Here is a 24,746-nt window from a genome sequence, read left to right on the forward strand (position 1 = left end):
AAACCAATTCTTCTTATCTTCTATTCTCCTATCGTCTTCATCCCAGCTGTCTCTAAATCTTTAAGGAATCCTTCTCGCCAATCTTGTTCCTGCACTTACCGCAATATCCCTCAACTTGGTTTTTAGAACTTACTCCAGATCTTACGACCCTTTTTTTACTTAAATGATGTTCTCCTTCTTCTTCCGTTCTATATGTCACTCTTGAGCTGCCGCAATTGACCCCATCTGCTATACAGGTGGCACTATATCGGCTTACATTCCACATCTATCCTTTTGGGGGATGGGCTGTAAGGGTTGCACATCCTTAAGTAGCCTTCCATTTGATAGTAGTCGATTCCTTGTAAAGTAGCCGTGAGCCTTAAGTGGCCTCAACAATTGCGGCACGATGTCCAGTTCACAAAATGATTGTCTTGAACCCAACGTGATATCTCACAAGAATCCAGTATTTTCAGTAATTCGTTTATTCCTGCCTCACTCCCATTTCTTCTGTTGCCTTTGCCATTTTGGGACTCTTCATCGTCTCCTGTTCTGTCTCCTGATTTTCTAACTTGGTGTCTGCTCACATAATTACACAACCAATCTTCTCCAATTTTGTCTCTACTGTCGCCTCCCCTCTTCATATTTTGCTTTCCCTTTTTAATTTTGTTTCTCGTTTGTGGCTTTTGGACTCGTCAATAAACTTCCCTCCACTCAAATTCTGCTCTCTCTCTTTCTTCCAGACTGCAATCTTTGAACCGTTTCCCCTATTCTTACTCTATTTCCGTTTTTCTGTATTTCGGCTCTCCCATTAATTTCTCGAACTTTGTCTCCACTCCCACCTTTCATCTCCTTCGCCTGTTTATAGATCTTTTTGCTGCTCGATTTTGGGACTCAAGAACAAACTTCGTCCACTATACTTTGTTTCTTTATACGTATAACATCTCCTGCATACAACGTTTTTACCACGAATCATTCCCCCCAACTTTGTCTCAAGCGCTCCCTTCGCTCACCCCTTACTACGTTTTCTTCTTTGTTTCGCCTTTGCGATTTTAGAACCGTTAATCAAACTCGCATCAATAGGATCTTTATTATCAATTTTGTCTCAGGTCACCTTTCTTCACTACTTTCATTTTCCTATGTTATTGGCCTTTTATTTATGCTACTGTTCTACTCTTTTCATTATTTTTCGTTCATTTCCCTCATCTTTGCTGTTGTCTGAATGCTCCATCGATCGGTTCTCGTCACTCTTGTCCCTACATTTTTTTCTTCTTCTATTTCCTTTTCTTCCCATCTTCTGCGTCTGTCATTACAAAAAAGTGCGATATATTTTGCGACTGTTAATTGATTTTTTGAATTTTCTGAATTGGAAATAACCGTATAATGTAAAATACAAATAACTTTTATTTACTCGGATCACCCCGTCACCCTATCGACAGTATCCATCACTTTTCCTTAATCTAATGATCAGGGCCGAGTACGGTAGAAACGTCACTTGATGCGACACCGTTATCTTTTGGCCTTGAACGAAACTTACGTAACTTTGTAGCCATGTACGAAAACATGAACATTTCCAATGTTAAAAATACACTCTTTCTGTAATTTACCCGACCATGTCTATATAAATAAAAATGTGTCACGGTACATTTAGGAGAGGTGAGGCGGCGCATCCACCGAAACCGAGCCTATATGCTCCACCCGGGAGCGGGATATGTGGGCGAGGTGAGGAGGCGCAGCCGTCGAAACAGAGCTTATCTTTCTAGGAAGTTTATGTTCTTTCTTCTGTTGCTCTTCGGTCTATCTTTATGCGTCTCGCCCTCTATTGCACCTAGGCCCATATGATGTACAGATGACACCGTACCGACTTCGCCGTCCAGTTTTCTACTTGACGCTTGGTCCCACCTAACGTAATGAAAGACGAACCATACTAAACACGAGGTCGAGTTCTCGCCAATCCAAATGCGTCGGAATTGATGACACGTAACCATTTGGCCCCTGACCTCGCCCGAGGCATTGAGATGGTTTTAAAGTAAGATGCAACTGAAGGTAAAGAAAACTAGCCATTTTAAAGTAGGGTTCTCTCCGTAATGAACTAGTTAAAAAGACCGCTGGTGCCATCACTAAGAGACGCATGAATAACACAATAGTATGAATATAATGCGAAAACCCCGAAAGTTCTACGACATTCCATTGCAGGATCTCGGTCAATTCATAAAAAGCTTAAAAGACCCCCGAACACAGTTAGTGAAACTATAAGCTCCTCTTTGAGAATAAAAAAACATTCGCTAAACATTCTGGTAGTAGAAATTTGTGCCAGTGTTCATTTTATAATAAATAATAAATATATAATAAATAATAATATACAGGGTGACAATTTGAAAACTTACCACCCCCCATATCTTAGTAAATAAACGAGATATTTAAAAAAATCAAAATCCGTTTCGGTAATTCGGAGGGGGAATCACAATGACATAGTTGGCGACGCACCCCCTCACACCCCCTGCGCCCTAGCCACCCCAACTTTTAAATCTTAAATAGGACTCCCCATGTGTGATACGTCATTGGAAAGCTCTGAAAAAATGCTTTCCAACCATACCAAATAGCATTACATTTAGGTTAGTAATTATCGTGCAAATCAAAAAATAAACATGGAAAATCGTATTTAACTTGAACTTCCAAAGCCGACTCGACAGCAACTCATTTTTGATCGCCAGTTATAATCTATTCTCAAACTCTTGTCGAACCTTTTCAAATGTTGGTTTTGCAATATTTCGACATTCTTGAATTATTCTCTGTCTTAGTTCGTCTATGTTCGCCGGTTGCGTTTTAAATACGACAGATTTCAAATGTATCATATTAGTTTATTTTTTGATTTGCACGATAATTACTAACCTAAATGTAATGCTATTTGGTATGGTTGGAAAGCATTTTTTCAGAGCTTTCCAACGACGTATCACACATGGGGGGTCACTATTTAAGATTTAAAAGTTGGGGTGGCTGGGGCGCAGGGGGTTGGAGGGGGTGCGTCGCCAACTATGTCATTGTGATTCCCCTCCGAATTACCGAAACGGATTTTGATTTTTTTAAATATCTCGTTTATTTACTAAGATATGGGGGGTGGTAAGTTTTCAAATTGTCACCCTGTATATAATAAATAAATAAATATATAATAAATATCTGCGATCAATGCATATACGAACCTTCATTATCCGATCAAAACTGTATTTCGTGTAAAATGACGCGGGAAGTGAGAAAGACCCATAGAATTCAATTCCTCCTGCAGGAAAACCCTACAGACTCGTCAGCTGGAGAAGCCTCCTATAAAGACTGCTTCCCCAAATCCAAACTCGGTTAGTGCGGATCAAAAATCACCTGGTGGAATACGCCACGCGTTTTCAACAGATAAAAAACCACCAACGATTTGACAAACTACCACAAAGCCAAACAGTGTATATCAAACAGTTCGGTTAGACAGAATCTTAGAGGAACTATTGCTGGGACATCTATTCACCTCCGGAAACGGTGGACAGTGAGGTTCCAGAAAGTTCCATTGTAATTTCTTAGATCTGGATGACACTCGGTCGCCAGATGCCACCGAGGACACACTCGTACTGCCAAAAAGCAAGGACTGAGATCTAGGAAGGAGGAAAAAAAGGATCAAATGGGATATAAGCTGATTCAATCTTCTGGTCCAACCTGCGAAGAGGAGGACCTACCACATACCCTTCCAACGTTCCGCGATGGAAAGAAGAAGAGAACGTGGTATCTGCAGATACAATACTGAAACTAGTCCAGCCAGTCCGGACACCTAATCAAATCTAATCGAATCTGCTGTAATTATTTGGCGCCCAACGTGGACCCACGATATCTAAAAATGGGTAGGTACGTCCAAATGTGTTACGTGTATGATACACAGTTGACAGTATACAAGAAGGCCATGGTTCACATCCATCGTTGACTTGGCCACAAATTATTGCGATAATTATAAGTTAAGTAGTTTCCCATTAGATGACCGACCCCATCTAAAGTAGGATTGAGATGACCTTAACCAATAGCGATAATAGTCCATTTCTCGCTAATCCGAATTCGAAATAAAGCTCCACATTCCGTAAGAACCAAAAATCACCTGATTTCCGCGAAACAGTCGAATTGTTACTGACGCACCAATCGTAGCATAATCGGAATGCAGCAGTAGCCGATTGACTTTCATAATTGTTAACCCCAACGAAGAGATTAATTGCATACACTTAACCTCAAAATTATCGATGTTCATTCTTTTGGTTTTGCATAGTTTATTGTTGCGTTATAGCACGAAATTCTTGCGGTTACGTCGCGATATCAAATTTAGGTGTTACGCATAATACATACCGGTGGGTAGGTGTAACGTGGAGGTATGGCTCGGATCCTGATGGGGCTCGTAGTAACCGCTCGGCTGTGGGGGGCTGTACGGCGTATAGGGCGCCGAGTACTCCGGCCAGGGCGCCGGACAGTGCGAGGGGGTGGGTCCGTTTAATGCAGTCGAATCTGTAACGAGCAGGACATCAAATTAATTATAAATGGCATTGACAGGCGATTTGTTTTTGATCACTTAACCGCATGCACGCGTGATGCAGCGAAACTTCGATTTAAACTTTCTTCGTTTTCTAGTCTCACGCTCGCCTATTTCGGGTTTAGGAATAAAAAAGAACAGTTATTTTCTATATTATTTAAATATTTATGGCAAAACCGCAATATGGATTTGCCCCTCTATTGTGTTAACATGCACGGCACACGGAGCAATTCGAATGAGTTATTGTATGTAAATGATTTAATATGAAAACAAATCGGTTGTCATTGATATTGACAAGCTCGCTTTCAAAGAGCCTTAATAACAATATTATGTGGACGACTAGACGTTTTATTTGGTCAAGAATAACTGTACACCTGAAATTACTCCTTTTCTCTGAAATACGAAATTGCCTAGACGCGTACAACTATTTTTATGGACATTTCAAATTTCCGCACCTTTCTTCTGGATAGTCCTTGGACAGTTACTCATCAAGATAGTAAAATTTCGTTGGGGGAAATTCCGAATTGCTGTTCGCTCGTGACATAACAATTACCATTTCGATGTTTTGATTTGAATATTATTTTTGTCGCCGGACCGAGTGAATAGGTTTTCAAATGGACCTTCACTTTCAGCGCTTCGATTCGTTCGCTAACTACATGTGTTAATTGCCCACTGTGTATTGGTTTTGATAGCATAATAATTCCCCTTTTGCGGCGGATTGATTTAAAATTCGTTGTAGGTCAACAAGTATCATGTTTTCCACTGTGAAAATTTTCATTTTAATTTATTTAACTGTCGGCATTTGCTGATCGATGGCCGGCTTGCCAATATTCCTTCTATAATCTTGCTAAATAAGATAGGGAAATTTTCACAGAACGCCACTCTTTAGTTGAAGGACACAGAGTTTTGTAACAGTTTTATTTTCTCAAGTAGGTACATATTAATTATTATTGGTTGGGTATCACTGTAATTTTTGCTTGAGGATATGGCATCTGATGGTTCAGTTTAACGAGCTCCGATTGGTGCATCATTTTTAATGCGCAGGTTTCATTTTCTTTTCCTTGAGACTTCACTTAACAATAATTGGTAACGTTTTTAGCAGTCGTCGTACACATTTTTGAAAAATTCAATGACAGTCACATTGCAAAATTTCTAAAGTTTTGGATCGGGATACATTTTTCCTAGAAGTGGAGGCTATAAGTTGGATTCATAGTAGATGCATACGTAAGTACGGTCATTTGGTAAGTTACAAAGGTTTCAATGCCCTACGAACGAATAAGTGTTAAGTTAACGCGGTTACTAAGTGTGTCACTAAAGAGGGGAATGGTGTGAGAAATGTATCAACGAAAGAATGACTCAGGTTTACGGTAAAATATTGGTCCACAAAAAGTGGATTCCTCAATCATACGGCAAAAGTAACATATTATTTCCGTAAAATCGAGGTGGCTGAAGCTATCTCCCATTACAAGGGCAACAATTTTGCCTCCTACGGTAGAATATACCACAACGTTGAGATACAAAAAGCAAGACACGTGTGAACTGAAGTGTGAGGAACAGAAAATGTGTAAGATATAGCAAAACAATAGCACAAAGTGAGCACTAAACTAAGGTACGATAATTTACCTTTGTCTTAACAAAATTGAGGCAAAGTGTTCAATTTTACAACACTCAATACACTATTCTACAAGGGTAGATTGTAACGAAGCACCTATCTTCCACCTTAAAGGTATGAGTTGAGTATGATGTATGACTACACCGTATATTGGTGGAGTCGACCAGCTCTGCTGAACACCCGGTATCTTGAAGCGTTTTAAGTTGGGCGCTTCGTGACTAAAAGTGTATTGCCGAAAGTAATTGAGTTGGTTCTAGGAGTTGAAGATAGAAGCTAAAATTTAATTTCTAGAGTTCTTTCAGCCGCCGCCGCTACCATAAATAATCCGCCGTTTACTATACCGTTCCCGTTCAATTATTTTTGTTGTTTATTTCAGTTGTGTCATTTAGAAGATGTCGGCAAATTAACGTTTTAGAATTTCGGCTCCGTTAAGCTTTTGTTTCTTATGTTAATTTAAAATAAGCATTAAAAACTGCAAGGCTGTGCAGATTAACGCCGTTATCAGGTTAATAAGCGACCTATATGCCGACCCGAGGAATTGCAATTAACAATGAGCCATAATCGAGGCCATAATGTACTACCGAATTTAGAAATTTCAATCCGGTAAATTAAGTAAGTGAAATTAACAGTAGCAAACTATAGTCCAGAAAATAGAGACTAAAAATGGACCATTTCCTGCAAAACGAGAAGTAGTTCCAATTTTTTTTTGCATGTCGTGAAAGAATATCTGGTGGTTAAGAATCCAAGTTTTCGACCTCCCACCCCTTGTGCTTCCCCCGTACCACCCTTAAAACCAAACAAATTTGGTTGGTTTTTTAGTTTTTCAATCATATCTTTTTATAGGTTCATTTTACAAAAAAATATTGTTATCAGAAATTGTAGACTATACAATTCTACACAACTTTTATGCACACTTTTGAGAAATGTTTATTAAAAACGATATCGAGCTACAGAGTTGGTTATATTTTTAAGAATTCTGAAATTTCTATGTAGATGTTTTAACCAAATTTTATATTTTATCTCTATAATTAAGAGTTTTATGAGAAAATATCTTGAACTTATCGTGGTATAAATCCCCCTACGCTGCACCCTTACCAAAGGGGATGCATAATAATTCAACTTTCAACCCTTGCTAGTGGGGATATTTGAATCACTGTGAGATTGTAGGGCTTTCTAATATACCTACGTTTGAAACAAAAAAATTATCTCACTTCACCCCTTGAAGAGGAATAGAAAACATATGTAATGTAAGCGTTGTACTCTCTGACTAACTTCACAATCGCCACAAGAGCGTTTAAATATCTATTCCTACCGCGCGAAGGGAGGGGGGGGGGGTGAAACTGAACTGAAGTGAGACAATTTTTTTAATTTCAAAAGTATATTAGAAAGCGCTACAATCTCACAGTGATTCAAATATCCTCACTAGCAAGGATTGCAAGTTTCATTATTATGCATCCTCTTTGGTAAGGGTGCAGAGTAGAGGGATTTATACCACAAACATTTCACAACAAAGTAGCGTATATCAAAGCTATGTAGAATTTTATGGTCTACAATTTCTGATAACAATATTTTTTTCTAAAGCGAACCAAGAGACATGATTGAAAAACTAAGAAACCAACCAAATTTCAGGGGTTTTGGGGGTGGTACTGGGGAAGCACAAGGGGTGGGAGGTCGAAAACTTAGATGCTTAACCACCAGATGACTGTCTATGAAATGCAAAAGAATTTGGAACTACTTCTCATTTTGCAAGTAAAAACCCCTCTATTCCCTGCACTACTAAATGTGTTGCAGTAAACGTCATTCCACACAGATTTCCAGGACGTTAGCAGGCCGCACAATTAATTAAAGAAGTAATTTTTGGGCGTACTTATCCGAATACGCTGTCGGCTGGAAAAACCGTCGATCCCTGCGTGAAATAGCAGAATTTTATAAAAGGTAAAGGCGTTGTTTAGAGGTGATCTTTTTCCTTTTGGCCACTATAGCTTTTGTTTTTTTGCCGCACCGTTTAATTGGAAGATAAGCTTCTTGTTACTTTCCGTTTCATTAATTATTAAGGGGAGGGGGGATTGTTTCCCTTTTCCTGCATTTGCTTTCCCGTAGCACTCACCAGTGGCTGGCCGCCGCTTGCCCTTTAGAGTTCCTGAAGCTGCCGTTTACTCCGTTTGGATTTGCCCGAGGCTTACGAAACATATGCACACAATGTGTGTAGGATATGGTAACAAAACGAGCACAAGAATTAGGTATGATAACAACTATATCCTGTATATAGACCTGAAATGCACAAACTCTGTCACAGGGAGTACCATTCTAAAAAGGCGAGTAACTCTAAAACAATTGGAACATAAAATGTGTAGAATATGGCAAAAATCGCACAAAATGAGCCCAAAACTACGATAATTTCCAACATCGACTATATAGGCATAGCATACCGTAAGAGATATGACGTGGTTGCCAATTTTGGAACCCAATCTAACATTACCCCGAAAATAAAGGAATTCCGAAAAATTCCTCTTTCTCACTCACACTTCCTCCTTCATTCCTCCTCCCTAGCTCTTACTTCTTCTTTACTCTTCATTCTTCACTCTTCCTTCTTCACTATTCACTTTTCACTCTTCATTTGTAGCTCTTCACTTTTCGCTCTTCACTTTTCATTCTTCACTTTTCACTCTTTGCTTTTTACTCTTCGCGTTTCACTCTTCACTCTTCACTTTTCACATTTCACTCTTCACTTTTCACTCTTCACTTTTCACTGGTTCTGTAAAACAGGGGCCTATTTCATAAAGCAACTTTGCATACTTTTCACTTTGCATTTTTCTGATAATATTTGGGTCCGTAAAGACTATTGTGACACGTGATAACACTGATAACAATCAAAATATGTAAAGTAGAGATGAATAACACATGAAATGCTACGTTGACTAAAATATTTTATGAAATACCTAGATAATAATCTTTGCACTTAAGTGAAAAGTTGCAAAGTTGCTGTATGAAATAGGCCCCAGGACCAATCTATCCTATTAAATCCCTCCGCTTCAATGAATTAACAAATATGAATGCAGGCACGTAGTCGGGCTGAGGTAGCGCCCACTCTGAGTTAACAGATAAAAAAGGGGGCTTTCCATTCGAAAAAAAAATGAAATGTGATTCTTTCAAGTTTTTGGTTTCGTGCACATCTCAGCTATTTTTTGTGAAATTTTTGATATCACCAATAGAATCAATCTAGCCAAGATACAGAGCGAAAACAAAGTTTGATTTTTTGGGATATCTTACTACCCATTTGGGATAAAAAAGATAAAAACTTCCTGTTTTAGATATTTTTACGTAGAATCCAGTGGCGTAGTGAAAACAAAAATTTGGACCACCCTTTCTGAAATTTTATTGGTATTTTTTAAATGCAACAGTAAAATTTTTTGGCATTTTTTATCCTAATTACATTGATGTCAACCTATTTTTTTTTAATTTTAGCTATGAAACATAAATAAAAACCTTCTTTACGCTTTTTAAATAGAAGGCTATCGATTCATGGATTTTTTTGTTTATTGTATCCATGGGAACTAAGGTAGCCGATAGTAATCATAAAAATGGCTGATTGTCCTTTTAAAAATCTGAAAAATATGATGTGATGAATGTAATCAGGAAAAAGAATGCAAACAATTGACGCTAAGATATACAGAGTGTTAAAAAATACCCACTTTGAAATCAGAAAAGGCGATCCAAATTTTTTTTACTATGCCACTGGATCCTACGTAAAAATATCTAAAATAGGGCAATACTCTCTTACATGGATAGTAAGATACCCTGTATCTGAAACACTATCTGTGGTATTAAAAATTTCACAAAAAACAGTGCAAGACACTGTAATCTCAATAAAAAAAAATAGTGTATGTGCAAACACCCTGTAGAATATTTCAAATTTTCAAAGGAAGCCCTACAAAAGATCTAGCTTCTTGCGTTTTAAATTAATAAAATATGTTTGTTCTTGTTGAAACGTGTACCTAAACTAAAAAATATTAAATTTTTCAAAAGCGATGTAGTTTTTGTATACGCGATACTTAACAAAAAGTGTGCACATTTTTTAAAACAATCCATTGTAACAAAATATAGTGTTCCATATAAAATAAGAAAGTTGTTGCTCAAACCAAATTGATATGAAGCATCCTGTACATACAAAAACATTTTGAGTTATGCATCAGCTAACAAGTTTGTATTTTAACTTTTGTGTCCTGTCACGAGATATCGCCCGATATGGCGATTATTGGACACTCGGTATAATCGATTTCTCGGTGAATTTTTGAAAATCAATTTTATTGTATGTACAAGAGATGGTACGATCACTCATACTACCGGAAGTGTAAGTTCCATATCGAGTGGTAAGAAGCGATGTGTGATCAGATCGAAAGAGTTTCTAACGGTAAATTTTTTTGGAATGATTCACGATTATAAAGATATAAAACAAGTGTTACTGTAGCGACGACAGGACTATAAATATTATGCATATTATGTAAATGGCTGGCAGAAAATGAATCATAAGTACGGCGACATGAGCCGTTTCCGAATAGAACAGAAAACGTAATAATTAGGAATTTACTTAGTAATTAACACATGTGCGGCACGTTTATTGCCCGAACTTGAGTGGAAACTAAACAGGAAGGAAGCCGAATCCTTAAAATACCCCTCATATTATAAATTATACGTTTGTTGTAGTTGCCGAAAAATCCTTGAGCCTCGTGTGTCCCAATTTATACCTCTCCGGCACAATACGCGTGAAGGTGTGCCATTCCGAGAAAAATCGCCACATCTTTAAATTATACGGATCGTCTTTTCCGGCAATCGAAAAGGTGGTCCTCGTGGATCTACATCAAAGCAATTATCAAAGTGACTAACACCTCCTGACATTTATCTAAATCTATCAAAATTTTGGTATGGGATGATTTCCGCTAATCACCTTGCAAGGTCGATTTAGATCGAAATTAGTTTGACTTGCACGACTGCCCATCATGCTTTACTAACTTCGTTGTATTTTACGCGAAATTTTTTACGTACCCCAAGGGTTGAGTTTCATGAGAATTTTTATTGGGGAGCGATCTCGTAAGGCGATACCCATCAACGAAACCTTAAAGTATCACTCGCATTTTAGGAATCACTGCCAAGAACTAATAAGGTACCTTTACCTACCCAAACAAAGAAATTTCTGTTTACTTGACTTCATCTTAAACACGTGTGGTGTGAAAAAGCCGTTACCCAAAACCGCGAAATAAACAAACTCTGTTCGAAATTTGGACCAAGGATTTTTAAGGTGCCAACAGGTTTAATTACACACTTTAAACATCGTCTTTCGAGCATTCGTCTTACAAAACCAGGTCATTGCGAGAATTTCCAAAAATGGATTAGACCAATAAGTAAACCTGTTGTAGTAAATTTAGAAGGTTATAAATACGTTGTTAATTACGAATCGCCTTGAAATAAAATAATAACAAAAGGAAATGCCAGTTTTAGTGTCAAAAAACTCTGCAATTAATTCCATAAATTCACACAAAACTTCTGGTAAAAAAACATTTTTACAATTTGACTTTGTTTACAATATGCAAATCGCACGTTTTACATTTATAAATACGTGGAAAGTCCTCACTGAAATTTAGATACATTGATGTGACTGACCATGACATTTCAAAAATTAAACTAATTTTTCCAATGAGTAAACGATGTAAGTTATTTCCGATTTTATGACGTTTTCCATTTCCTTATCGGTAATTGGGAAATGAGGTGTAAAGTAATTCACGCATTACCAGAAGGTTCGAAAAAACCGACAACACAATCACCGATTCAATCCATACAAAGTCACCTCAGGCAAAATTGGCAAACTTCTCGATACGGTCAAGTGACTGAAAGCGTAAAAAAAATCTTGGAGGAAATAATAGAAAAAACTTGTTAAAACTTCTGTTTTGTAAGACTAAGAGGTGATTGAAAAAGTATTGGTTAAATCAGATTATTGTGGAACATTGGCCTTATGGGATATACTCAAACCAAGAGCTTCTGTCATTGATGATTTGCCGGGTTGACAAACATTTTTGGTGTAAACTCCAGCTCATGTGTTAGTTGCCAGATTAACCGAAAACATTTTGGTTTTTACTGCTCACTCATCAAGCGTTCCGTACGAGACAAAAAGTATTACTGATAGACTGCTATCAATAAAAATACATCAGAAGCGATTTTTTAATAATTGAGTAATTTTCAAAAACCCTAACTCTTAAAACACTTGGACTTCATAATTCCCATGGAAGTCGCTATATAAATCGCAACATTCAGAAAGAAATCGCAGATTTCCACAATATAAATACATCTATATTTGTGTAATTTTTTGAATTTTCAATATATTTTGAAAATTTACTTTTGAAAATTCTGATAGCTGATTGTTGTAAAATTCTAGAGGGCTAAATACAGGTTTTACCCTTCATGATATATCATAGAAAGGAATTCATTTTTCAGGAACTCCCTCCCTTCCGAGATCGGCGAGTGGGGTGTGAAAAACAGATTTTATCCTTTATAGTTTATAGTATTAAAAGTCTTAACAAAAGCAGTTGTTTTCTAACAGCTACCGCCCTTCTTCCCTCCTTTATGGTACTCTAATGAAAGGTGCCAACAAAAGGAATTAATAAATCAAACATCGCAGTCCTTCGCGACCCCTTATCGAGATCGTTTAGAATTGCCCTACCTCGGGTGGCGAGTGTAACTTCTGAACGAGACATAACCTTTAATGATGCCAAAACGAATATCTCGAAAGAAAGTGTCGGAGAAAAGTACTCACAAGTGAAAGTGAGACGTCTGAAACATAAGTATTGCTATGGGCAATGGCATGCGGTCACTACACCACCCACAAAACTCAAAACAAATCATAATTTAAACTTAGAATTTTATTATCTCTCCTCGTATACATCTGGCATCTTCTATAAGAAAAATTCTAATATCGAGTTAAAATTTTTCAATGGACTCAATCAACTTCTGAAAACTTCAAGGAATGTATTACAGAACTTTGGATTAACATCTGAAATAAAGCTTGGGCACGAATGAAAAAAACTGAAATCTCAAAACTCAATCTGGGCCGCACCTTAGATTCGAATAAGCACACAATTAATTGATTGACAAGAACAAAAATTTATTTCCGATACATATGTATGAAGTAAAACAAGAAAGAAGCCCAAAGCCTATTTGGGCGTATTACCCCGCACGCAGGCGGTCGACAATTAAAAATAAACACATGAAAACATTTTTCGGTGGCTGTTCGAACGGTAGATTTTAAATTTTAATAAGAAAAGAATCTTAAAAAAAGACTCGCCGCATGACTGACTGCCCGAAAATTGGCGTAACAAGGTGTATATACACGCTCTTCAACCGCCGCGAAACAATCAGCAGCGTCTTGTTTTTAGCTCCAGTATTTAAGGAAACACCACATCCACCATAAAACAAACATCTTTTTCAAACGTTTCCAAATAAATCGCAAATCACAACGGACCGCGCCAAAACGTCTCCACTTCTCCACATAAAACACGCAATTCTTCGTAACATCTGAATCTCCTTATCAGCGAAAGAACGCGTGCGTTAATTAAATTTTACCTAACAATAAAACTTCGTATCGCGATCGATCAGATGTGTCTCCCTTCTAACACCTTATCTAAATTGGATAAATTACAAAAGCGGCAAAACTAACAAAATGTCCAAAAGGAAAAACAAATACGGAAATATTAATTGGAATAAAATAAACCAACTTTGTGTTTATTCGTAAATAGCCCACCAGATTTGCATTTAAAAACTGAAAATATACCACATACAGGGTGACCCAAGTTTATTGAAGCTACTGACACCAAAATAACATCTGCGTGACGTAGTTTACACAACAATATCTGTTGGTGGGGTCAAAACATACAAGGCTTCAATATAACGTTTTGTTTTGGAGAAATCATCATCAACTTTATTTACAATGTAGGTACAAAAAAAACAAAAGTTGGAAACTGTTGGTTTCAACAAGATGGTGCACCCGCGCACAAGGCTCTAATCGTGCGAGAATACGTATCGGACAAATTTTCAATTTTCCAGGCATTTGTCCGATAGGTATTCTCGCACGATTAGGGCGTTGTCCTCCATCCTGTTGAAACCAACAGTTTTTTTCTGTGTCGTTCATCATTGTATTCGCAATGAAAAGTGCTGCAATATGAAGTATGTACGGGCCTTATAAAAAATAAAGTTCATGATGATTTCTCCCAAATGCAACGTTGGAGTTGTATTGAAAATCTCCCAACAGAATCTTGTAGTGCTCATCAAGTGCCAATGAGAAAGTGTTTTAGCACATTTGGAAGGCGCTATTATAGCCACTTTCGAGGCCTTAACTACTCCTACAGTTTTCAAGATATTAAGTTCGTTCTTTTTGCATTCAGTAGGTAACAACTCTGGCGCATGAACCATGAAAAATCTTGAAGATTAATGTGCGCATGCACAATCTGCACAATGTCAACTTTCTTATTTTTATGGAGATATTTTTTTGAAATTTTAACAACAGATGCTTCTAGTAAATTTCCGTTTTTCTGGCATATATTCGGAAGTAATCGGAATTTTCCAACTTTCCCTTTGTAGTACCATCGTCCATCATATGGCACTGAATTTTCGAGATATTTGACCATAAGGACAGGCACGTCTTATCAAGAACTTCTACTTCCGTTTGTACCCCCTTCAGGTATACCCAGATTTGACTTCACCGGCGGATACATCGCGTCCCTGCCCCCAATTTCGCTTTGTAAGTACGCTTTTACGGCACTCCATTGTTGAGATATTCACATTTGAAGATTACACTCCTACGACGAATTCGCGACATTCCTAACCTCCCCGAAAGCTTCCGAACGCTGCTGAATATTCTTGAGTGTTCTCGAACATACACGTCACATTTTCCGGAAAGAACGAGTCACATTTTGGATATTGCCATACTGTGGAACATTGGGAAATTATTCTAGCGAATACACAAAAGTTTGACAATTAAAGTTCGAGAAACCTGAACCACGGTTTGTTCCGGATTCAAATTGTCTTTCGAGATTCACTTTCAACGAGGAACCAAATTTTACCTGGCGATACGAGAGGTATGATTGTAGTGTATAAGATGTTCCATCATCCACTTTTCCAACTTGCTGCTACCCTTTCAAAGGAGAAAATCATCTGTCGATTTTTTTGGGCATTTTTATAAAAGGTTTATGATTAAACTCATTCTAATATATTCCTGAAGAGGTCGACCCAATGGAGTTTATAGCATCCAGCGCCATGTAAATTTATTTTGAATAGAATTTTGTAACAGGCTCGCTCTCATCTTTGGCTTTATTTCAACCTAGAGAAATGACACCCTTCTTTATTTTGTAAAAGAGTATATTATCAAAAAATAATTCACAAAAGCTTTCGGGCTGATGGTCTTTTAACATTAAATTTACTCAAAATGTTATGTAGATTTAAAAAAATTAAAAAACCTTGTTTAAAATAACAAAGTGTGATCCAACTCCTGATACAATAAAATTGAAAATTGTTAGCCAGAACGGGTTCATTGGACGACCTATGTGCAAATTTTCAAAAATTTATTCGGATTTGTTTCCCACATAATCGACTAAGCTCACAATTGAAGTCCCTGTATAATATACTATACAGGGTGGGTAATGGGTATTCCTTCGGAAGTTGTATTCATAGTACAGGTTACGTTGTATATATTTATGCACTGTGCCGAAGATAAGGACGTCTACAATGGCGATCTCCTAAACCAGAGATGGTCAAATTAGGAAAAAGATGCGTCAAAAAATAAAACATTGATACTTTTTGAGATTTTGAGACACCGTTGAGAGATTTACATTACAGTGTTTCGGAGAAATCATTATCAACTTAATTTTTGTGGCCCGTAAGTACACACTGTATTGAGTATTTTATATTACGAGATACGGCACACACTTATACAAAACAAAAGTTGGAAACTTGGTTTCAATAGGACGGTGCACCCGCGCATAGCCCCTTAATCGCGCCAGAATACCAATGGGAGAAATTTTAGGGCGATATGCGCAGGTGCACTATCCTGCTGAAACCAACAGTCTCCAAGCTTTGTCTTTTTTGTGTGCTATGTTATTCAATACAGTGTGTACTTCTTTTACGGGCCATAAAAAAAGTCGATGATTTCTCAGAAACGAAACCTTTTATTGAAAATCTCTCAACGGTATCTTGTAGAGCTCAAAAAGTAGCAATGAGAAAATGTTTTTTTATTTTTTTAATCTGTTCAAATAAAGTTAGAAAAAATTAAAAAATTGGAAAATTTCGGTTTTTCTGGTATATCTTCGGAATTTTCTGGTTTTCTTTGAATGGTTTCTTTAATTTGACCATCTTTGTATTCTCTATGGTTTCTGAGATCCCCATGACAGACATTCTTATTTTGGAGACATTGTGTGAGTTTTAGGGGAGTGCACCAATTTGTTGGTACGTCTGGTACATGATAGAAATATTGATAACGTTTTGTTTTTTGTGCCAATTGTTATAAATATTGGAGACGATCTAAGAGTTGATGTTATATGTCAGTAACATTCGAGGTAACATTCAATCTTGAATTTCATTTCACTTCTATAATTATGCAGATATTTATTTTTTTGCAAATCGAGGCTTTCAGTTACCCATTTAATCCCATTCGATATGGGACACCCTGTAGGTATATACGCAATGTAGGTAGTCGAAATTATTAAAAAAGTAATTCAATTGATTTTAAAAAATTCAGGTTTGGTTTACCTTTAAAATGGTCAATTTGCATTCGTTATAAGTCAAACTATAATGGTCGTACCCTGCAGAAACATAAGCAAAAGAAATTTAAATATACACAAGTAATTTCTCGCTCTAATTCTCCCAGTGTTTGTTTTTAAACTTCTTTTCGCAATCATAATTTTAATGTAGGTAATATCAGCGCCGGCAGATAAAAAAATTGCCCGTGATCGTGCCACGGTCAAAAAATTCCCCTTCGTCCCCAAATCACGGCGGCGATCTCGTTGTTTACCGGAAGTCAATTTTGTTAATGACTGTAAAATGAACCCCTTAAGTTGACACCCTGTAATTTACCGAGGAGGCCGACTTCGTTTCGTTTGTTCCCTTCCCGTTTGGGACTCGGAGATTTATGAAAGAAAAAAAGGATCCCCCACGCTACACTGGTAACAGGTGCACTTCATCGTTAATTACCGGGATCGATTAAATTGCGCTAAACGTTGTTCTTAAAGGTTGTAATAGATTTAGATCGCAAACCACAGCTTCATTCATAAATCGGCTCGAACTGACCTTGCTTGAGGCGAATAAACCACAAAATTGAGGTTATGTCTAAATACACGTCTACCCCGTTAATATCTGCACCAGTTTAAGCCTAACGGGCCAAACTTCAATGCATCTATCCCGATTCCCGGAAATAAAATTAACAATTCAAATTGTATTTCGTGGCGTTTTTTACGGAGAATACAGAAATTGATGAACTGTATTTCGGGGAATATTTATTATTACGAGTAAAGTTAATTTTACAAACGGCGCCAAGTTTTTTCTATTGTTACAAATTAAATACGATTCGAAATGTATAATTAGAACTGCAAGGTTAATCTTGTTTTTTTATTACGAGATCTACATTTTAGTCACGATGGTCCCCCGTATTTTGGCGTAATGATTTCGCGCGAACGGCGGCGAAAAGAAAGCGGCCCAGTTCAATTTGGTCAATTCCGAAAATGTTTCGAACGAAATGGGCCCAGTCGAGGTGTTCTATGAAATGATTAAATGGGGAAATTGTGTTTTATGGTGACCTCTAACCTGATAGAGATCATGATGTGGTAATAAAAGTTGTACGTGCGTTTTGTTGTTTTCTAAAAAGAGCGCGCGACCTTCCTCAATTTTTTTTATGCTGCCAGTAACGTAGTATGGATTTACAGGGTAGACCAAAAACAAAAATTCCCCCCGATCTAGTATCTTTCCGTCTTTTCCACAGTACCTACAGATCTACAGTTCTTCATAAATGTCTGTATTCCCTTCAAACCAAGCTTCTCGGAAAAATAAATGTTTTGACAAAAACCCAAATGCCAGAGGGGGGGGGGGAGGCAATTTTTATGCAACTAGTAAAAATTCCAATTGTTCCACTGTACCACAAACACAAAAAGAAAACACAACAACAATAAAAGGTCTAATGACCTTGGAGGAACTCAATTTTTTTTACACCAAGCACTTTCATATACAAGATAAAATTGATTTACAGCAAAAGGCCCAAAATTCCTGGTCGAGTGCTGCACGATGATTTCATTTGTCTTTAACTCCACCTCTGTGGCCTGTCCCCGTGAGAATTTCTTGTAATATCCACTCATTCAATATTTTTCCAGCTCTATTGAATATATTGCAATACAAACCTCATCAAAGCCCTTTAATGAAGTTTTTATTTTCCGTCCGACCCTTTTCCAGATTATAGCATTCTTATACTCTGCTACGATTTTCCAACGACCCATACAGGATTATTGTTATAAATGCGAATGCCCTATAAAATTTCTTCCAATTTTAAGGTCCTGAGATTTTTTAAAAATTTCTTAGGCTCCCTTTGAAGTTTCCGCTAAAATTGACAACATTCCTACATTCGTCAGAAATGTTCCAAAGTACTTCTGTGGGCCCCTCTGATTTTTCTAATATATTTTAATATTATTCAATAGATCCTTCCACATTCCGTCAACCTCCAAGTTACTTTAAGGTCTTTTGAAAATTGACCCAAAATTTTCCTAATATTTAGTCCAACGCGATTGAAGATCTTTCCAATATCCTTAACCTTCCCAAAACTGTTTCAAGATTTTCGAAAAGTACTCTCAAAAGCTCCTACGGCTACTGTAAAATCTTGACAAGGACTTTGCAATATTTGTAATATTTTGCCACGTTTTTCTGGAGCAAACTTTTCCGGAAGTTGTTCGAAAGTGACAGAAAAATCCTTTTTGTCGATGTGATGGGCGGATCTTGAGAGAACCAATACACAACAATAGTCTTCTTGGTTTTGAAAGGTGTCTGTGAGATTCTATAAAAAGATCCGCCAATGTTTTTAATATCTTTTATAAAAGTCTCTCAAAATTTTGCCGAAATTATATCAAGCCCTCCTATAGAGTCTCTTTATCCCAGATGTTTTTGTATTTCTACAAGGGTCCCTTTCAATATGCAGTGAAGCTAGTTCTAGAGTGTCACACCCTATACTTTTACATAAATTTACAAAAAAATTCAAAATCAAAAGTTTTACGGGGCTATGATGGCGATGCATTCAAATGAATTTCTGTTTTTGTCTATCTTATTCCGTAAAAAATCCAACATGGTGCCCATAAAAAATACCAAAGTGTAGCCTGTAGCTTCTACATCTAGCATGCTATGAAAAGTCCGATAACAAATTCAGATTCTCCAAAGCAAAGTGCACATAGAAAGTGGCAACGGAAACCGTCCATTCCCGATCGTTTAAACAAGGGAAATTGAAAACGAAATTTGACATTTTCAAAAAGGGCAACTTTGCCCCCATTTAACTCGCGCACCATTACGGAGATCCCAGTGGTGAGCCACAAATGTGAACCGCCCTATTCATGAACACCCGGTATCTAGAGGCGTTTCGTTACGCAAAGTGTCGCGCAGAAAGTATTTATGTTGGCTCTAGGAGTTGAAGGTAAAGGTAATTGATTTAATTTCCGGTGTTTCAGCCGCGCCGTTACCGTAAACAAAAGATGTAATTAATCCGTCCGCCATTTGCAACCGTTCCCGTCAAAATGTTTCAATTATTTTTATAGCGTCCGAAAGCTCTTGTCATTTAGAAGACCGGGGCAAATTAATGTTTTAGAATATCAGCTTCGTTAAACCGTGAAGGTCTACGCCGATATCAGTGTTGATAAGCGACCTTTATGCCGGTCCGTGTAATTCCAATTAATTATCAATCAGTCTTATTGGACTATCAACTTTACAAATTTCGATCCCGTCAATTAAGTAAGTGCAATTAACAGTACTTAAGTAAATGTGTTGCAGAAAACGTTATCAAAATCAGGCGTGTAAGGTGTCCCTGATGGATGCGCTCCAATTTTTGCAGATGTTTATGATGGTCAGAAGCCGTGAAATCAATTAAATAAGTTTTAATTTTTGGATGCAGATAACCCAATACACTGTGTTGGTTGGAAAACAGAAAGACAAGGCAAATTAAAGACATCATATAGGTCCTTAATTCACATTCACATCTTACAATAAATGCAAGAATAGTTCAATGGCATTTTATACCAACAAGAACTGTCTTAATAAATTGAAGCTTCGTCATTTGGAAAACTTTATGCTCAAAGAAATTACTCAACTTTACCTATGCGATAGTAAGAACTAATTTTTCGTCGCTTATCATTCGAATAAAATAATCAGAACGGACTGTGATCAAATTGCTACCAAACTTGATAAGGGCTGCATCGATGGTGAACCCGGGGATGAGCTTATGCTCAGTCTTTTCGTTTACTGAGCCTTTAATTTTCGATCTACTACGAGCTAACGCATAAATGGAAATACTCGGTACCGATTGGCCACGGAAACACGGACTAGTATCAGGGGTTGAGATGGTCTGCGGTTTACAGGACCAACCTTGGAGGTTCAATGGTCCAACTGACAGAATAATAATATCTTTATTATAATAGGCGTAGTTCTGCCTAGATGTGCTTCCTACAGAACCCAAAATTTAATGCACTATTTGGCACATTAGTTCTGTTTACCTACTCGATGAATTTCATTGAATCACTCTCAATTGCATATCTACTCAGTAAGTTACTCTACAAAGGCATCTTATGACTGCCTCCCGAGCGCTTTCTTTCCAAGTTATATATATCCATTTCTGTGTTTATTTTGCACAGTTGACCTATATGCCACAAGCAATAAGCCTATTGAAAATGTGTCAAATCCAATGACCCTGTAGGGTTACACCGAGGTGCTCTGCCGCTTTTTTAGATGCTCTTTAGGGATTTATTTTTCTGAGGGATAGGGGGGGGGAGGGGAGCAGAAGTTGGTTTCCTAAACTTTGAAACCTGACTGTAGGTAACTAAGATTTCTCAAAAGCTTTAGAACTTTATGTCAGAAAGTGTAATTATTATTGCCAAATTCTGTAAATATACGTGCATGTGTTTTAATGTCCCCTGTGTCAAGTTGAATCTAGGAGTCTGCGAGACAAGTAGATTCGGCGGGTCAAATTGGGCTTTGGGTGCCTAAATTTTGACCCAATTGCATTTTTCAAAGGGAAACTTACAGATTGTTATACAAAATAGCGTCTTCACTAATTGTGCTGTGTCCAACGTAAGCACTGCAAGAAATGAAAGTTTAAAACTCATCTGAAACCGTAGGGAGACGACTAGAAGAAAGTTTAGTGGTCCATTATTTTGTTAAAATTACTTCAAGTGTGGTTTAGTCAGTGTATTTTGAGTATGGTGATTCGATTGTTAAAGCAACCTCAGCTGAATATTTCCCCATCTACAAATATAAAGGTATTTCTGCGTTTCTGGTGTACAATTATTATACAGGACCATAAAACTGAAAGGCCCTGTGCTATATTTAACAATAACAAATTGCGCCATATCAAGATTTTATAATTTCGTAGTTACACTTCAAAGGAAAAGTGCGTCATTTCTTATACGAATTAATTATAAAAATAAATGGAGCGTGATTGCGTTCTTACAAATTCACATTTGACAAAGACGTTCTAATTGTCACATTCCGCAAAAATTCGTTAAAATTAATTTCGTTAAAAAGTTGAATTTGGTCATGAAGCGGGTGTGTTAGTTTGAAACAACACTGATTAGATTGAATATTCTTGTGAAAAAAAAACTACGCACCACAAAAAATTGCGAACTTTAATACCCTTTCTGAAAGAAGAAGCTTAATTTGACTGCAGAATCAAGGTATCTTACTACCTTGTCACGTTATTATTGTGGCAATTCGCAATATAAATAAAAGCCAGTTTCATTTTACGAGTCCCGAAAATTCCTATACAAAAATTCTCTTCGAAACGAGATAAAATTTGGATATTATTTATATTTTCCAACATTTTTGGAAATTGTTTGACTCATTTTGGATAGAGTTTTTAACCTGATATGGAACAAAAAAATTAAAATAGCGCTTCATTACTTTTTTGTGCAAACAGTTTCATAGAGAAAAACACTTCTTCATATCTGTCTTTGGTATGGACGGAGACAGAACTGAGGTTGTGGCGAAGAAAAAGAAAAGGAGATGTGATGTTTACATATAAGATTGCAGGAGGTAGAGGCTGAAAGCTTGTGTGTGGTTTAGAAACGGAGATGGTATAGGGCGGAATTGTTTTTGAAAAAGTTTGGTTATCAAATGGAGTCGGGTTGAGGGGGAGATTTACATGTTCGTAAATAGGAACCTTAAGGAGGATAACTGGGGGAGGGAAGGAAGAGATAACATGGTAAGTGGTGGTACATTTTCTACGCAGTGCTTTCTAGGAGTGTTAAGCCGAGGAAATTGAGGGATTGAGGACAGTCGACAGCGAAACCAAATCATCATTTCAGAATCAAGGGTTGAGGACAAGATTCTGTACGATAACACGGTTTAGTATTTTCCCATTGACAACTTCTTGGGCGGTTTTAGAAACACGGCATCTTCTACTCCGCGTCTTGATTTTGACTAACAAACAAGGAACCTTAGACTCTTGGAAAAAGAAACGCTCCGGCTCATGCACCAATGATAGCAGTGCGTTCCAAGCCTTTTCTATCCTCCATCATGACTGGTGTTTCCGTGTTTGTCTGCAAGAAGTTTGGCTCTAAACGTCTCCCGCATTTGCCATCTTCCATGGGCTTTTTATCATCTTACGAAGGACTCGACAGCTTAGAAGGGTCGTAAGTGCTGCAACCTGAAAGTGCCAAAATTGTGGAGTCTGACGATCCTACATTCGCACAGTTCATATTTGACAATGCGTACTTCAATAATAATGCTTTGGATGAACACGATACAATCCACACAATGGGAGGGATCATGGCTGTTACAGCTGTGGCTACCGAACCTGAAGTAAACCGGCAGAAGCTGTCTTCATAAGCCAGTCATTGCTGATGCTGAGGTCATACCACCCATCACCCAAAGCAGATCTGAAAATAATTGAAATAGCGAATATAGACATCAGTTCACAAGATGTTGTACCCTCGCCCGATGGCATTTCTTGGCTATATGGAAGAGACTTTGCATATTCACCATCGGTACCTGAGTGGAATGGCTTAGTGAAACTTGGAATCAGTGGTAAAGATTACAGATTAAAGATTTCCCACCTACAGTATGTATCGGGTGGTTCAAATTCGTGGCTCATCATTGGAATTTCCGTAACGGTGAGAGATACAATGCTAAAGTTGCCTCTTTTTGTCACTAAAAAAATTGAAATTTTTGAAAAGTTGGAAATAGACTGTTCCTGTTAAAACCTTGTATGTGAACTTTTTATTGGAGAATCTGAATCTATTATCAGAATTTTCACAACACTCTAGATGTAGAAGCTACAGGATACTACTTTCTTATTTCCTATGGACGTCATATTGGATTTTTACGGAATCAAATGTTTTATACATTAATCCACGGGTAACTAGATTAAATTTTGAAATGTTTCTTGTAAATTTCAAATGGGTTTTTTACTCACCTGTACTGTATCTCTCATCGTTACGGGGATCCCAATGGCACGAATTTGAACCACCTTGTACATTTATTGTATCGGCTCTGTCTGCTGGTTTTCAGGTTAGGTTGATTCAGTGCCGGATTCAGGATGATATCTCGGTAAGTTAGTACACTAGTACAGTGATGGTTAGGTGTCGCATTCTGGGGGTGTTGAGGGTACGGAGTACCCCCACATAGAAGGGGGGTCTAAACTAAACTAAAAACGTTGTTTTACCACACTTACAATTTACATACCAAGTTTTTGTTGTAGATCTTAGATGTACCCCTTAACACTTTCTCAACGACACTTCCTCCATGACTTGACAACACTGTGGTTTTAACAGGCAAAACAATCGCACGACAATTTTTTTGAAACTCGGGCAGTTTTCTATGAGCACTACAATCTTGGCCCCCAGTTACGAAGGCGATGAGTTGAAGGAACTTTTAACACAATTTTAGTCGAGCATCTGATCTGACATGAATATTGATCAGGTCCTATGAAGAGCTATGGAGGAGTCACTCGTGGATGCAGTGTACGCGATTCTGTGCTTGCTAGATGGCCATTGGGCATACATTTATGAACAAATACAATTGTTCTCTCTCAGAGGGGAAATTTTGAAAAACTGAAACAAAGCCCTAAAGCCGCGTTCTCCTCATTTACCATGGTGACTATAGCACAAGAAAAATTCTTGGTAAACGATCAGAATAAGATCGCCTTTCACATCGATGTTGATGACACAAATGGCGGATGCTAGCATCGAACATGACGACGCCGACGTCAGGGTCCTCTACTCCTCCAGTCCCTGATCCTTACTTTTTCTCCACGCAGTGAGTGTTTATGATACCACGTCAGATACATATGGAATGGGGAAGAAGAATAATTGTTTGACATTTGATTCGATTGACATT

The 24,746-nt window shown here is 37.6% G+C and overlaps 1 protein-coding gene across 4 annotated transcripts in view; it reads right to left on the minus strand.

Annotated features, from left to right (window-relative positions):
* LOC116178152 (runt-related transcription factor 3-like) overlaps positions 1-24,746 on the minus strand; it is an 82,167-nt gene that overhangs the window by 2,327 nt on the left and 55,094 nt on the right. For all 4 annotated transcript variants that reach the window (XM_031497563.1, XM_031497561.1, XM_031497562.1 and 1 more), the window contains one exon: positions 4,345-4,500. In XM_031497563.1, the coding sequence (XP_031353423.1) occupies positions 4,345-4,500 (156 nt within the window). The remainder of the gene's footprint in view (positions 1-4,344; positions 4,501-24,746) is intronic.

Source organism: Photinus pyralis, unplaced genomic scaffold (assembly GCF_008802855.1).
Source record: "Photinus pyralis isolate 1611_PpyrPB1 unplaced genomic scaffold, Ppyr1.3 Ppyr1.4_LG8, whole genome shotgun sequence".
In the NCBI taxonomy this organism is placed as follows: Eukaryota; Metazoa; Arthropoda; class Insecta; order Coleoptera; family Lampyridae; genus Photinus; species Photinus pyralis.